At 44.3% G+C, this 17,346-nt stretch overlaps 1 protein-coding gene across 3 annotated transcripts in view; it reads right to left on the bottom strand.

The window, feature by feature from the left end:
- Positions 1 to 14,266: 14,266 nt before the first annotated feature.
- The window catches only part of CDC42 (cell division cycle 42), a 47,508-nt gene continuing 44,428 nt past the window's right edge, over positions 14,267 to 17,346 (bottom strand). For 2 of the 3 annotated variants that reach the window (XM_060089122.1, XM_060089124.1), the window contains exon 6: positions 14,267 to 15,786. In XM_060089122.1, coding sequence (XP_059945105.1) covers positions 15,697 to 15,786 — 90 coding nt within the window. In that variant the 3' untranslated portion in view covers positions 14,267 to 15,696. Of the gene's footprint in view, positions 15,787 to 17,091; positions 17,277 to 17,346 lie in introns of those variants that run through there. The other variant, XM_060089123.1, reaches the window with a different exon arrangement.

Below are 17,346 nucleotides of genomic sequence, written 5' to 3'. Positions count from 1 at the left end.
AATCTCATCGGTAAAAGAGAGATGAAGATAACGACAGAGCCAGGACTGAGCTCACTTCTGACTCCAAAGCTTCTATTCTGTACAGCCTCCCCACCCTGCCCCCACCACCATGGCTTTCAGAGGACCACGCAAAAAACACTGAATGGGGAAGTGCTTTGTGGACTGGGAAGGGCTGTAAAGGACACTGATGGTCGTCATCAGCCTGCACCCTGGCTCTTTAAGAATGAGGGAAAGCGCTCTCTGGGGGTGTGGGGATGGCATTGTAGGTTCCCATCCCCATCAGGTTTAGATGACACAAGAACTTGCGGGGTCTCTCTTCTCCTGGGAGTCTTCCCATCCCTCCTTCTCCCTCCTTTCAGCACCTCAGGCAGCCTGGGCCTCCTCCTCATCCCCTTCTTGGACTGCGGCTGGAGCCACCTGGGAAACTTCAGAAATAGCTGATGGTTATCACAGCCAGGACAGGGCGAGTTGCTGCCCCTCTGATTCATCACAGAGCTGGAGTGGATCCAGAGAAGTGACCAAGAGGATGCAGGGCTGCTGCTATGAATTCAGACTGCTTCAGTCCAGAGAGAGAGAGGCAGAGAGCTCATTCAAATCGTTAAGGGGATAAGGAAACGGGACTCTGGAATCATTCTTCAAAAGAACAGGCACGCGGGGTGCTGGAAGAAGCCTGAGCTGAAGTCGCACAGATCCGGGACTGAACCTCTTCTAGGCCTCTCGCTAGCAGGGTGACCTCGGATATGTTAACCCCTGTGAGTCTCAGCTTCCCCATCTATGCCATCTCAGAGGCTACTGTGGGAACTGGACCATAATGTAGGTGGGTGTCCAGTAAAAAGTTCTCTGTCCCAGTCCCTTCACTTCGACCTGGGACACGTGTTCCCCCCTTCTCCCTTCCCACCTAGCCAGGTACCAAAGCCACCACCCACGCATACCCCAGCCCTCTCCTCTCAGCACCAGGGGAAGCTCAACGTGTCATATGATTCCTAGGCCCAATGCTGCTCAGGCTCCCGTCTGCAAGCCCCACAGGCTTCAGTTAGATAGGAGGCCCCCAGCTCGGTGAGGAGAAAGGCAGGTTATCCCCCTCCAACTTGCCCTCAAGGGTAAGAGCTCCATCCAGTTCACCCAGCAGAGGCTTCAGCTCATTAGCAAGAAAGGGGTTCTCAACCTTTAACCTATGCCCCCCTGCCTTTGAGCAACAAAACCCTTGCTTTGTTAGTTCTATGCGACATTTCAAAATAAATCTTGTGACTAAAACGAGCACTTCAAATTACATACACCATTTGTCCCCTGGCTCTTCTGTTGATAATACTTCCCCTCGAGGGAAGTCTAGTGGTCAAAAGCTCTGGAGTCAAATAATCCCAGCTCTACCATGTCCTAGCTGTCTACCTTGGGTAAGTCATTTAACCTGTTTCCTCAGTTATAAATAGAGCTACTGTGAAGATAAAGCACATAAAGCACTTAGCACGTTGCCAGTCACACAGCTGGTGTTCAGCCATTAGCTATCACTACTGCTGTTAACAGCAGAGAAGGCTCCCGTTGCTGAGCCAAATGCGTCAGGGTGCGCTCCCGACTTCAGCTGGCAGAAGATACACTGCACAGAAAAATGGGTGGGCGCCCCTTTTACAGACCCGTGCTCCCCTGAAGTACCTGTCCCACTGTGCCACACACACTGTTGCTTCCAACGTTCACATCCTCCTCCTCAGACTGTGAGCTCCTTCAGGGTGGGATCTGCATCTTCTGTTTTACATGGCAGGGGGCAGGGGAGTGTCAGGAAGCACTGAATAAATGTCAAATGACCTGAGGCATGCACTCTAGGAAAGAAGGTAACGCAGCCATCTGCCAAGCACTAGATGGCACAAGGCGAGCTACTGGACTGATAAAGGCCAGCAGAGGAGGGGGCTCGAACCCTTGAAAGCCCGAAACACTACAGCTCTATGGCTGTTACTCTAGATTCCTTCTCTAGAACAAAGGAGTCAGGAGAGTAAACTATCTCCACCCACTACTACCCCTGGATTACAGGACCCCACCGTCCTTTCAAGGCCCTGGAGAAAAGCCTGGCCTGAGCCCACAAGCCCTGGTCCCTGTGCACGGACCCCTGGAGAGCCAGCTCACATGGCTTTGTTATAAATGATGCCCTGACAGCCATCTGACCCACTGCCTCCTGGTCTCCCCATCTCCAAGTTCCTAAAGCCTCAGCCAAAGACAACAGTGAGGACTCTTTTCTTCAGGGCCCAGAGTGGAAGGCTCCCCAGCACCTGGGAGCAGCTGGAAGTTGGAACTCAAGGACTCATCGCGGCTGGTCTCCCCATCTCGAGCCAAACACATCTGTAAACAAGCCTTCTCAGTGGCTCCCTGCAGCTGCTCACCAGGAGTCAAAAGGGAGAGAAGCAGGCTAGAATCAGGGCGGCCCAAGGCTTACAAGTGAGAACTGAGCCAGGCGGGGCCTGGTCTGAAAGATGGCCCCTTGGTATAGCCAGGTCTGCGCTGGTGGCCTTGTGCCCAGATCCTTGGATGGGTTCACCACTGCCCAGGACTGCTGCCCTGTGCCAGGCTGCTGGGACCCCAAGAGGCATGGGGTCTGTGTCACATTGCTGTAGGTCCCACTGTTTTACAAGCTGGCAGAGAGAAAGAACTTGCTGGGGCGGAGATGCCTGGATGCTGGGCTGTTGTGCGTGATCCTGTTTGCTATAAAACAGCCAGACATTCCTAGGACCTGGAATCGCGCCGAGGCCATGGAGCTAGCCTTCCCGACCATATATCTCCAGGCGAGGGACAGGCCTGAGACATCTGAGATAATAAAGACATGATTGTCTCAGCCCTGGGGCTTGTCTCCCCTTTGTCCCAGGGCCCAGCAGCCAGCAAGAAGTTTAAAGACATCCACCCCCTTCTCCTGGGAAAGTACAAATGCATCAGATTCTATAGCCCCTGGGGTGAGCTTCCCAAGAACCAGGCCTGGGATTCCTGCTCTCAGCTCACCAGAGCAGAAGACAATCCAGGGTCCATCCCGTGGCAGCACACAACTAAGTGGACCGTAGAACACTCGTTTGGGGAATAGGCCATTCTCGGTGCATATACGTCTCAATCTTCACCAGCCCTACAACAGAGGAACTCTTCAATTTTAGGGATGAAGAAACTGAAGCTGAGAGGGGTTAATGCACTTGTCCAAAGTCACAGGTATTCAAAAGTAGATGGTTTCAAACCTAGATCTGTTTTACTCCAAAGCCTGCAACGTGCGTGTTAACTCTAAAACTCCTCCACAACCCCAGACTTCTTTTTAATGCTCTTTCTTCCCTAATGTCCAATTTCTCAATTCCAAAGCAAGAAGGTTTACCCTTTAACATCTGAAGGGAAAAATTCATGAAGGAAGCAAAACCCAGACTCCTGAATCTAGAAGCCAAAACAGCAGTTGCCAGCCTGGTTTCCCCGAGTCATTTCTACCTCAATCTGACCAAGTGACAACCACCACCTATCCCAAGGGAGGGTGGCTTCACAAGGGAAAATATAGACGTGAGAGGTGCTGAGGATGAGCCCCAGCCATTTTGTGAATTAGTGGAACGCCAGTCCTAGCTTTCCTAACCACAGGACCCACTGAGTGGAAAGGGGGCATCATCCACATGCAAGGGTGGGCTCAAGGAGAGGGAGCACTGGACGCAGAACCAAAAGACTCTGAGATTCGATCTGTGAACCTTACAGAAGCTCAACTCTAAGCCAGTTTTCCCATTTGTAAAATAAACACCTGTCCTACTTGCCTCACAGGCTTTTCTGAAGACGGACACAAAAGCATTTTATCAACAGCTTTACAAATAGATGGTATTACGACCCATGCGTGGTTTCTTCCCCTGTTGGTTTCTTTTGCATTCCTGGCTCCCCACTCTTCTCGCTGCCTTTCTTCTGTTCAAACATCTGAACTCACTATGTGCTTAACACCATGCTGGATACAAGGAGAGGCTCACACACAGGGTAAGAAAAGATGACAGAGACATAAGATCAGACAGTGCGAGACCACAGCCAACTGGCTCCCCAACAAACTGAAGAGCCAGGCCCGCTGAGGAATGGCCAGGGTCTTGTTAAGCCTCAGGCCTGCCCAAGGCCCTCTCAGCCTGGCTGTGGGGCCCTAGGACTAAAAGTTTAGCTTTCCCCTAATTCAGACATTCATCTGCCCATAGGCAAGGATACAGACATGGTCTTTCAAGGATACTTCCAGCCCCAGGATCCCACCAATCTGCCACTAAGTCCTTGATTTTTCCATCCTCTATTCGTGGGCCTTACCAAATTAAAGAGCCTCAACTCTATTAGATATAAACTTCCCTCCGTGGGAGCAAAAGGGCACTAGGCAAAACCAAGCAGTAGGAAACCTTTCTGAATGCCCCCAGGGAAAAGCTGAAAATCCCCCTTACCCACCCATTTTGGCCATCTAGGCTCAGAACTCTTAAGAGGATATGGAGGTCATCTCATCTGATGGTCCCAGTGTACACCCTTAAGGAGTTCTCTGCTTACACACATTCCAACCAAGCCCAACAGCCCTGAAATAAACCAATTCCCTCCGACTCCCATGCCACACACAGATGTTTCACTCTTCTCTGGCAGCCCAAATTCGATGCTGCTGCTTGCAGGGACAGAACATATCTGTCTATACAGAACGTGTCTATCTATACATGTCTGCGAGGTCCCCAAAGACAGCCTGCACAAAGGCTTGGTTCATGATCCAATTTAAGGAAAAAAACTTAGGGAGAATGAAGACTGATGCTTGGCTGAAGGTTAATTGAAAGATATTCAGTTATTTGAGAAATGAGAAGCAAGATCATTGGCTCTGGAGGGTAGTAATTGGAGTACAGGCTGCAGGTATGGGTGACAAGACACTGTGGGCAATGGGCTCTTTTCCCAGCAGTTTGAGAATTTGTACTCTCTTCCCAGGGGCAATGAGAAAGGCAGCAACTCAAGAAACCTTGCTAAGTCTCAGGTGCACAACCAGCCAGATTTTTCTTGCTGTTTCTCTGCCATCTAGTGGCTCCTCTGGAGCACTACGGGTCCACCTTGTGGCCATTTTCCTCAGCCCCTTCAATATCTTCCTAAATAATGGTACCACTTAGACAGCCAGGCATTATACTGATGCTGTATCTACATTACTGCTGATCTGCATAACACTGCAAGGTGGGTATTGATTCCACTTTTCAAACAGGAAAACTTACAGAAGTCAAGTCACTTGTCCAGGGTTACACTAAGAGTCAGTGGAAAATATGATGGCCGTCCTCATGCCTCCAACCCACCTGGAGGAAGAGAAGGCCCCAGAACTAAAAATAATCTCAGTTCTTCCATAAATCCCTACATGCTCCAAGTTCCTCAGAGTTAGTTACCATCCTGGTCAAGTAGATGGTACCACAGCCTCCTCCAGCCCCAGGATACACGGGGCACAGCACTGGGAATTGAGCAAATCACCCCACTTAATCTCTCTGTCTGAAAACTGAGAGGCCACACAAAAACTTCTACACAAATGCTCACAGGATCATGACACATAATAGCCAAAAGGCAGAAACAACTCAGGAGTCCATCAAGTGATGGATGAATTAATTAGACAAAATGTTATCCATACAATGGAATATTAGCCACAAAAGGGAATGAATTTCTGATACATGCTAAAATATGCATGAACCTTGAAAACATTGTTAAGTGAAAGATACCAATCATAAAAGACCACAACATCGTATGGTTCCATTTATATGAAATGTCCAGAATAGGCAAATCTATAGGAACAGAAAGTAGTATTAGTGGTTGCTTAGGGATGGAGGAACTGGGGGTGGGGGGAGGAGGGTTTAGGAGGTGATAGCTAAAGGGTACGGGGTTCCTTTCTGAGGTAAAGAAAATGTTTTAGGGACTCCCCCAGCAGTCCAGTGGTTAAAACTCCATACTTCCATGGCAGGCGGCGTGGATTTGATCCCTGGTCAGGGAACTAAGATCCCACATGCCATGCAGCACAGCCGGAAAAAAAAAAAGAAAATGTTCTAAAATGTATCATGGTCATAGTTGCACAACTGAGTGAATATATAAAAACCACTGAGCAAAAAAAAAAAAAAAAAGGGCTTCCCTGGTGGCGCAGTGGTTGAGAGTCCGCCTGCCGATGCAGGGGACACGGGTTCGTGCCCCGGTCCGGGAAGATCCCACATGCCGCGGAGCAGCTGGGCCCGTGAGCCATGGCCGCTGAGCCTGCGCGTCTGGAGCCTGTGCTCCACAATGGGAGAGGCCACAACAGTGAGAGGCCCGTGTACAGCAAAAAAATAAAAAAACCATTGAAACTTCCAGTTATAAGATAAATAAGTACTAGGGACGTAATGTACATGATAAATATAATTAACACTGCTGTATGGTATATATGAAAGTTGCTGAGAGTACATCACAAGGGAGAAATTTTTTTCTATTTAATTTTATATCTACATGAGATGTTCACTAAACTTATTGTGATAATCATTTCATGTTGCATGTAAGTCAAATCATTAACTGTACACCTTAAATTTATACAGTGCTGTATGTCAATTATATCTCAAAACCGGAAGAACAAAAACACTGAACTGTACCCCTTAAATAAGTAAATTGTATAGTATGTGAATTATATCTCAATTGTTGCACCAACACCACCACCCCTCCCAGAGTAAGAGGGCTGGTCTAAATAACCTCTAAAGGCCTTTCCAGTTGTCATTTAGGGGACAGAATCATCTATCACTGTCAGTCCAGCACTGATTACTTGGCCTTAACAGATGCAACCTGGTATTACCACCAGTCCCATCAAAGGCCACCACAATAACTTTGCTTCATGCCCTCCTCCCAAGCCCTGAGCAGCCTCTGCCTCCAAAAGGTGGATGCCTTCTCTTCCTACCTTAAGGAACCCAAACCATAGACATCTACACACTCACTGACTCTAGGAAAGAAAAACAGGGCAGATGCGGCCCACCTCAAGCTCTGGTCCTTTCTCTTTTTACAGAGGTCCTCCAAAGGTGTGGCTCCAGTTTGAGCTCAACCTTTCTGAGAATGTTCATTCACACTTGGAGGGGGCAAGCATGTTTTGTAGGAAACATACTGGCTTTGGATCAGATAGCTCTGAAGCTGAATCATGGTTTCACTATTTTGAAGCTTCATCTTGGGCAACTTACTTAGCTACTCTGAGCCTAAATTTTCTGTCAGATGGTTCTGAATATTAGCTCCCACTACTGTTATGGAAGTAGCATGTATATCACTTGAGGATATCATTCCATAAGCCATGTACACTGTACAAGACATCAGGAACATCCTCTCCTGTAAGCCTTGGCTCAAACACTCTACCCTCTGAGAATTCCTACATGACAGCCCCACCGCACTGATTATCCCCCTGGCTTTCAATGGTGCTATTCTAAAGGCCACTCTGTGAGTTGGTCAAGAGAAAAGAGGAAGGGTACCAGGTTTCAGAACTGGCACTCCCATCACCCCCCCTCCTCCGGCCTTGGATACTCACTAAGGTCCAGCTTTCTCATCAACAAACCCTGCTGTGCCAGCCCACAGGGATGCTATGATGAAAAAAAGAGTCTCTACAGTTGAGCAGAGACTACAGGAAGACTATCCAGATTCAAAAGCACCTCAAGGTCCTTTAAATCTACGCAAAGGAAAAGGGTATCATTCTCTCATGCTACAACTGTTCCTAAAGTCACCTTCCCCAAAAAGGTCCTACCCAATTAACCTGCCAGTGTAGATGAAGGTTTTTATAAAGCTATGCTTGCCCTTGGCATAATACCATGCTTAAACTATAATTTTCAGCTTTGTAATTAGTCACATACATTTTACTTTCACAACAAGATACATATGGATAAGCACACAGGTTCCAGAATCAGACCTGAGTTCCAATTCTGGTTGGAGATATTAAGCAATCATGAAGTCTCAGAGTCCTTATCTATAAAACAAAGTTACTTGTAGCAAAAATCTCACAGGGCTCTTTTGAGTACTAAATGTGATAATACTGTGGGTTCAGCACAGTGCAAAGCACACAGAAAGTACTCAATACACATAGTCATTCTTTTACCAAAGAATATGCTCCTTTCTTTCATGAACCTCAGTAATTAGAGCTGAGCCCTCCCGGAGTGTGACTAACGTTCCCCCTTTAACTCACTCATTTGTTTATGGGGGCCCCTAAGAGCTATCTTTCTTCATACTACACCTATCCCTCAACAGGGCTCCTGACTACTCCCCGAACATGCCAGGTATCTCTCATCTTTGTTCAGTTTCCATTCACCCAGAAATCCATACTCATCCACCTGACCCCACCTCCACCCCTATATATCTCCGCATGTCTAAATCAGACCCACCTTTCACCTTTTTCAAGAGGCCTTTCCTGATTTACTTTCACCACCCTCCCTTCCTCTCACCAACAACATACACACACAGCTAAATGTGACTTTTCTTCCTGGTATGTTCTGTTACCCTCCCTCACTTTCACTCTTATTAGAACCACTCTCACCCACCTTGCTATCTAACAGAGGGCCTCTGAGTACTAAATAAACATGTAAAATTGACACTGCACAAAACAAAAGCAGTGGAGAGATTTGTGGTTCTTAACATAATAATGTTTTCTGAACAGCTCTCATCCCTTGATGTTCACAAACTGGCTCAGACCAGCAAGATCCTCATGCTAGCTTCAGGGATCTGGCCAACCTGAGACAACAGTCCTGATAATTCTGGGACACAGGGGAAACTGCACAGCTGACCTGATCTTCAGAGGTTTGTTTTGTTTCCCTGCCTCCCAGGGGTTCTAGAAAGAAAGCAATTTCAGAGATGAAGCATCTAAAGCTCTTTGGATACAACGGACTATGCACATGAAGTACTTCTATGAAATTAAAAAGCTTGGGAGAAACCCTATCTCTGGGTCTTAGGTTCTTCTTAAAGAAAGCTCTGAAATACCTTGAGCTCTACCATCCTAGCTCTATAAATAGTGAATCTGTACTCCTATAATTACTAAAACACAAAATCTCCAAATACACCCAGTAGCATGACACAATGATATTAGTAAATACTTCCTCACACAAACCTAAATTCTTCCCACTGCAAAGCAAATCTAGTAGCTGTTAGTATTTGCATTGCACTTGTTTACAAAACATGTTCACATATATGATATCATTTAATCCTCACACTCACCCCCGAGATGTAGAAATTAGCATTATTCCTATTTACAGATGAAGCAAATGGAGCTTAGGGACATTCACTGACTTATCCAAGATCACACAGCTAATAAGGCCAGAGTTATAACTTGAGGCAATTATTTCCCTACAGCACATTGGATTTTTATATTTTGACTGACTACAAATTCTGACTCTTAACCTCTCCTAGATAATTCAGAAATCCCCCTAGTCCACAAGTGAATTTGCTCAGCCAATATTCCTTTCTGCCTCACCACCTTCTCCCTACCCTCTGCCATCAAGACCCCACATAGGGAATCCCCTGGCGGTCCAGTGGTTAGGGCTTCACGCTTCCACTGCAGGGGGCATGGGTTCGATCCCTGGTCAGGGAACTAAGATCCCCCATGCCGCACAGTGCGGCCAAAAAAAAAAAAAAACACAACAAATAAATAAAACAAACAAAACACCCACATAAAGAGTGGTGTTCAGATATTAGATAAAGAGCACCCCAGAATCAACTGCCCGTTTTAACTTAGATTCACCACTAGGTGGAGGTAATCTCAACAATCCAAGAAGTTCATGGGCTAGCTCGTTGGGAAAGAGAGAACAGTGGGGCCAGATTTCAAACTAGCTCAATACTGTGCTCTAGAGCCCGCGAGCCACAACTGCTGAGCCCGCATGCCACAACTACTGAACCCTGCGCGCCTAGAGCCCGTGCTCTGCAACGAGAAGCCACCGAAATGAGAAGCCCATGCACAGTAACGAAGAGTAGCCCCTGTTCGCCACAACTTGAGAAAGGCCGTGCGCAGCAACGAAGACCCAACGCAGCCAAAAATAAATAATAAAATATAGAAATTTATTTTTTTTAAAGTAGCTCAATAAATTGTTTAAAAGAAGAAACAGATAGCTCGATACGGGCACAAGTTTCCCCACTTTTGTGAGGGTATGCCCCAATACCCAATAGCCCACTATCAGGGAGTTAAGAATTTTCAGTTCAGAGCTTATGGCTCAAAAGCACTGAACATTTGCAAAACCACACAGGTACTCTGCTCCAGTTCCTGCCTCTGAGAAGACTGGTCACATGACTGCATCAACTACAGCTAAACCACAAACCAAGACACAGAAACTAAGACCCTATCCAATCAAATATTAATACATCAGTATGGGGCTAATACAACGAAGCAACTATCTGTTTAATCAGTCAGACTTCAAAAAAAAAATATCAATCCACCTGGAACTATACTCACTGACAAGAAAGAGGAGGAAATAAAGCCACATAACACTGGCTCACACCCTGCCCAAAGGTCTGACAAATAACCAGGGTGTGTGTGGCGTTGGGGATCTGCAGCAGAGAAACAAAGTGATCTTGTTTTTAACTTAGCAAGAGATTTCATCTCCTAGAAGTCCAATTTAGTCTGCTGGAATAACTTCAATTTCATACTCATTTCTAGCACTAACTTACACTTTGGAATTTGGACCTGTGTACTCCCTGCAGATGAATTAGAATATTCCTGGACGAGTGAAAAGGATATCCATCTCCAGTGAAATCTGTATAGTACACTTGTCTTGAAGTTACCAGGGAAATACAGCCTTCCTCTACATTCTAGCTTTGACTTAGAAAACCTTAGCTGAACTCTACAACTCAAATACCTGTCCCCTTCTCAAATTGCTGCCTAAATAATTTAATTACTTAGGTGACTGCCCAAACTATCTCAGTGCCAGTCCAATAAGACTATATGACTATGAATTTTGTAAACCCTCTTTCTGATTAAGGGTAAGAACTGAACGCTGGTTTGGAAAATCTCGTCCTCAAAGGAAAAATGCTGTAAAGATTTGGAGCCCAAAATTACTCTAAAATTCATGTCAGACATAAATGAAACCTTAAGAGATCATGTAGTGCCACAGTTTTCAAACCTGGGGGTATATTAAAATATCTGATGAGCTTTAAAGAAGTGATGCTCTGGGCTTCCCTGGTGGCGCAGTGGTTGGGAGTCCGCCTGCTGATGCAGGGGACGCGGGTTCGTGCCCCGGTCCGGGAAGATCCCACATGCCGCAGAGCGGCTGGGCCCGTGAGCCATGGCCGCTGAGCCTGCGCGTCTGGAGCCTGTGCTCCGCAACGGGAGAGGCCACAACAGTGAGAGGCCCGAGTAACGCAAAAAAAAAAAAAAAGAAGAAGTGATGCTCCTACAAAGAATACTTTGAAAAAAATTGTGATGCCCAGACCCTATCTCCATTATTTTCCTTTTTTTAAATGAGCTCAAACCTATTTTTGAATTTACTAAATATGAGGGAATGAATGTATGAGTGGCAGACTTTGGGCTTGGCTATGTTGAATCATCTGGGCAATGGAACGTGAGAAATTTCAAATGTGCTTGACCTTGTACCCCCTTTGGCTCACCACATGAAGTCCTCTCAGGAAGGCACTGCTCTCTGGAGCCAGGCTCCAGAATGAGAAACATGAAGCCGACCTGAGCCTAATCTGAAGCCTGGAGGCAAAGCCCAACTGACCCCTCAGCGAGAAAAATAAATGCTTGGAGTAAGCCACTTGAGTGTTAGGGTGGTTTGTAATGCGACATTACTGTAGCAATAGCTAATAAAATGGTTTTTAAAAAAAGAGGAGGGGCTCTTCAGAAAAAACTCAAAGTAATACATAAAGTATTGTAACAGCCTTGGAAAGAAAATATTAAGATGAGGTCTTCTGTTGAGCTATGTAGTTAAATCACCATGCTCTGAAGTTCGGGGAACCTGGGTAAGTCTTACAGAAAACACTGAGAGCTAAATTAGGAATGTGATTTAAAGATACTCCCCTCACATATTATTCAGATACACTAACCATGAAGAGCTCAGCCCTTTCTGAAAGATAATGGAGTTGCTACTTCTTGGTGAAATACCATCCCTTCCCCAGACTGTTATATACCACATTTGCAGTGTATGTTAGCTGTACCCAATGGAGGCTAAGTTCCAAACCTCAAGAAGCAGGGTCCTTGTATACCAGTTTCTTAGCACTCAGCACCCCAATAACCACTAACAACATCAAAATGCGAGAAGGAAAAAAAGAAAATAGTCCAAACCTAATAATGAAAAGTATTATTTTATCCATTCTATGAAGGTATTATGAAGATACCAATAAGACACCAATGATTTAACAACAGCTTTTCGGAACCAAAAAAAAAAAAAAGCACCACTACATTAAATGTATACACAAATTTTAAGAGGTATTCTGATTATACTATGAAAATGAGCCCCCCAAAAAAGGAAAAATTCACCTCAGAATAAAGGAAATATTGCAATCATTTCTTAGATTCCACAATCAATCCTCTCTTCCACTTAGAATATATTCCCTCTACTGGCATAAAATCCAACTGAAAGGGAATTCCCTGGCAGTCCAGTGGTTAGAACCTGGCTCTTTCACTGTTGGGGGCCTGGGTTTGATCCCTGGTCGGGGAACTAAGATCCCACAAGCCACATGGCGCAGCCAAAAAGAAAAAAAAAGAAAATCCAGCTCAAAGGATGCCTATTTCTAAGACCTTCAGTAAAACAAACAGTGATGTACTGGTGTTGTATTAGCCTAGATACTGTAAATTTTGCCATAAGCTAAGTCTGCTAAGGCCTGTTTCAAAATAGCACTTTTCCAATCTCTAGATCACACTCCCTGGGCAGTATCACTCACTAAGCCAAAGATAACAGACAAGTTTGTTAAATCAAATAGAAAACAATATTTAAACAGAAAACAATGTTAGCTTCATCCATTTGCCACCCATGTTCATCTGATATGTGTAAGTCAAATTGAAATATTTAATTAGAAAACGTTAGCTTCAATCAATCCTCTTGTCACCATTGTTCTTCTGACGTGTGGATAATTCATCAACACAACCATGTAACCTGCTTTATTTCATTTATTCATTCTTGAAAACATGTACCCATCCAATGACTTTTTTTTTTTTTTTTTTTTTTTTTTTGTGGTACGTGGGCCTCTCACTGCTGTGGCCTCTCCCGCTGCAGAGCACAGGCTCCGGACGCGCAGGCTCAGCGGCCATGGCTCACGGGCCCAGCCGCTGAGCGGCATGTGGGATCCTCCCGGACCGGGGCACGAACCCGTGTCCCCTGCATCGGCAGGCGGGCCCCCAACCACTGTGCCATCAGGGAAGCCCCCAGTGACTATTTTTAGAGCCATTTCTTATGTGTCAAACACTGCTCTAGGCCAGGGCTACAGCAATAATCAGGATGGACCTATATGCCACTGTACTAAGAACTAGGGATACACATACACAGTTTCTGCTCCCCTCAGTCTCATAACATGATCCAGGTGTCTCTCCCTGGTATGGTCAACAAGGAATAAGATACACTGGTTAAAACAGCAAAGGTTAGATTTGCCTTTTCCTAACCCATTCCCTACCAGCCCAGCTTAGTTCTAGCACAGTATGGAATCAAGTCAAACATGACTCCATATAGAAAACTATCAAAATGAGGCTATATACTGTATCAGCCTTATTAACTGGATTAACAGTCCTTAGTTTCTAAGACTCTCATACAGATCAGTATAATGCCCTTAAGGGAAATGAATCATTCTTGTCACCTACAGGAAATGTGTCCCATATTCAGATTCAAAGCACAGAATCTGGAATCTTATAGAAGCAGTTTGAGGTTAACAACCTAGGAGCAGTGGTTCTCAAACTTGGCTGCATAATGTAAATACCTGGAAAGCTTTTAAATAACCCACTGCTCAAGCTCCACTCTACTAAAGCAGCAAAGTTTGAAAACCACTGATACAGAAAACTTGGAGAAAAATGGCTGCTTTCCAACTGATGGATGGATTTGGAAGTATGCTGCCATTTCCTTCCAAATACATGAGCAGTGAGCTTCCAGAACACTTCTTCACTAAGAACTGTTATAAACCCACTTGGTATTAAAGAGGAGTCTGTAGGTTACCTGCCAAACTTAGGGGAGAAGGCACAAACCTGAATGTGAGGGGGAAAAAAATCTCAAACTGAATTCCACAAAACAAAGTACATTAAATCTTTATGCTCTAAATCCTTATCTTGAAATCTGTTAGAAATTGATGTCATTAAGAGTCAAGTTCCCATTCCTAAATATCTAAAAATTAAGAGGCGGAGGGAAAATAACAACCCCCAGGCTGACTTGTAATGGGTTTTTTTGTTTGTTTGTTTAATACATCTGAAAAGAATGCATATACAAAGAATTCAGACATGAGAAAGCATTGGTTCAACACTAATGAAATCTACAAGAAGTAGGATTTGGGGAAGGTGGGGAAGATTACCTAACATTTTTAAGACTTGGAAACTGCAACCAAAATAAGCTGATAAAATTCCTATTAACACTTATGAAGAGTCTTCATAAGACTCTCCCCAGGATTTTTATTAAACTAGAGAGCCTCACCTGGCTGCTCTAGGGTTCCTCATATGCAAAACAGAAATAAGGGGATTCCCCTGACTGGTCCCCATGTTGTTAAATGTTCTCCCCACCCCCACCCTACCCCACCCCACCCCCAGCTTCTTAATGAAGCAGGTCTCCATCCTCATAACTTGAAAGAGGATGTGAATCATCCCATAGACATCTGTCTTCTAGCACCACCCCTCGGATTTCCTCTATATACCAGCTCTTCAGCTGTGTTCTAGGAACACTGTATCATACACTATTAAGCTGCACATCTATGCTAAGCATATTAAGACAATGACTGACAGGGAAAAAAAATGTTTTTTAATTACGTACTCCATTTGGTGTATTTCAAAAGGTGCAATACTTTTTTTCATTTATCAGTGAAAGAAGTTAGAAATTAACTTCAAAAAAAATCAGCAAATGGCAAACAAATTTCCTTGAGAGTCACAGTCACATATATAGTGCATCCTAGAAAAGAGGAGGGGCAAGACAGGTTCCACCCACTTTCATGAGTTTCATCAAATACTGGACCTACTCAAGGGTGGAGAGAAAAGGCAACTTTCAAAAAGGAGTATATTATTAAATGAGGCGTTTACTATACTCCTTCCTAAGAGCACCAGGTGGGGAACACGTTTTCTAAACTAGATCTAGGAAGTGGAATGTGGAATCAATCTATCCTCCTCCCCTTAAGGGCTGTCCAATGGTTAATGAATTAAAAAAAACATGACTAAATAAAAACAAATCCCACACACACTCTCCCGCCCCCCAAAAAAAAGAAAAGAAAAAAAATAACTAGATATCCCAGATTACTCGCCAGAGTGGAACCCGGAAACAGCTTCAACAACCAAATTAGTCTGTTACAGAGTCATCACAAGCATGCCTTGCTTTTAAACAAAAAAAAAAATAATAATTTTTTTGAAACAACAAAACAAAAACTAGTACTGATCACTTTTCTGACAATACACAATTACTCAAAATTAACTAGTACTGAGAGGGGGAAGGGGGCCATACCTATGGGCCTTGTCTCACACGAGTGCATGTGGGTAGGTGCAGGGCATTTGTCATTATTGCAAAAACGAATTTTAATTTTTAATCTTTAGTTTGATTTAAACATTGCTTTTAGTATGATGCCGACACCAGCTGTGCAGAAAGGGCTCTGGAGAGACGTTCATAGCAGCACACACCTGCGGCTCTTCTTCGGTTCTGGAGGCTCCAGGGCAGCCAATATTGCTTCGTCAAATACATTCTTTAGGCCTTTCTGAAAAGGGGTAGAAAGAAAAAAATGGGCAGTCTGATATTCAGTATAATACAGTTGAAGATCAAATTTAAAACATTCAAAGCCTCAGGAGTTGGCAAATAATGAAACGTTAAAAACAACCCTGAATCTCAACACAATCATCTCACTTCACCAAGTTCTGTCCAGGCAGGGCACTGGACGGATCCAGCAGTTCAGGAGGAGAGGAGCAGATACTCGTGAGTGAGACAGTGGTCCTTCGAGAAAGCTGTTTGCAGACCAATGTATGTCACAAGAAGCCAACAAGCACATGTCATTTGCTCATTCAGTATGAGTTTTGTAATATGCTGCTCAAACATTTTACATAAAAACAAGTAAGCAGCTCTGCATTCAAATGAAACAGCTGGATATGGAACAGGACTGAGAGGTTGGGCACCGGGCAGTGGCATCCTTATTATATGGAAGGCGCAGGCAAAGATGGAGAGAGCGATTACAGTAGCTGCATCAAAGATAGTCACTCTAAACTCCCTTTATCCCACCCATTAGAGCCAAGGGGATTCAAGGAAGCAAAAATGTGGGTACCTGATACATATGTAAAACTAGAGCCAGTCAGTGCAACAGGAATAAAGTTTCATCAGGCATTTATACAAACAATTGTATATTTTTAATTTCAAAATTTGAAGGTAACCATAATTGTATGTTTCCCTCACAACAATAAAATCAGAAGCAGGAAAATATAAAGATGGCAGCTTTACATCTCAACATTAACAAACCTTAAGTCAACTGTTAAAATGGATGCTACTCTTAAAAGATAATGTAACAAATGATCTCATAAAGCAGTAGCAGGTACATCAATTATCTTTCCCACCCAGACTGACAAATACTCCACTACAGCACAGACAGCCAAAGCAACAGCAACACAAAGTTTCACTACACAAAGGAAAACCAGAAAAGAATCCTCCCTTCCCCATTACACTGTACTAGGAGGTCACCCTTTTTCCATAAATTTTGTCATGCAATTACAGTTAACAACTGATCGTTAAGAGTAAAATGATGTTTGTGTTATTTTCTCCATCTAGAACTAAGATCTAGAAGTGTTAAACTCTTCTTATTTTCTCCAAGAGGACATTCTTAATGCCAGACCAAGTTCCCTTTTGCAATAGTAATCCAAACCAAACAGCTCTGAGCATCAGGCAACTCAAGCAGCAGAAAGTTAAACAAGTCCAACTTGACTACTGATCACAAAAAATATTCTATAAGATATTGCATTCTTAATCAAAAACTAATACAGAGGTTGCTCTAAGGTGGTGAGTAAAAAGACGCAGAGGCTTTCAAACAGGATGGTTTTATTCCTTTGTTTTTAAACGATCTTTCTACAGTAGTGGGACAGGAAGCAGCAGCAAAGAGGGGAAGGAGAAAACAGTTTAGAATATACAGCACTTCCTTTTGGGTTGAGTTTCCGGAGGCTCGAGGGCAGCTAGGATAGCCTCATCAAACACATTCTTCAGACCTCTCTACAAGACAGAGGGGAGGAGAGAGAATAGCAGCCAGGTTAGAGGATTAGAAAGACCAGCAGATACAACA

This window comes from Mesoplodon densirostris, chromosome 2 (genome assembly GCF_025265405.1).
Source record: "Mesoplodon densirostris isolate mMesDen1 chromosome 2, mMesDen1 primary haplotype, whole genome shotgun sequence".
In the NCBI taxonomy this organism is placed as follows: Eukaryota; Metazoa; Chordata; class Mammalia; order Artiodactyla; family Ziphiidae; genus Mesoplodon; species Mesoplodon densirostris.
Note: the sequence above shows the minus strand (reverse complement) of the source record. Positions and strands in the feature narration are given on the sequence as shown.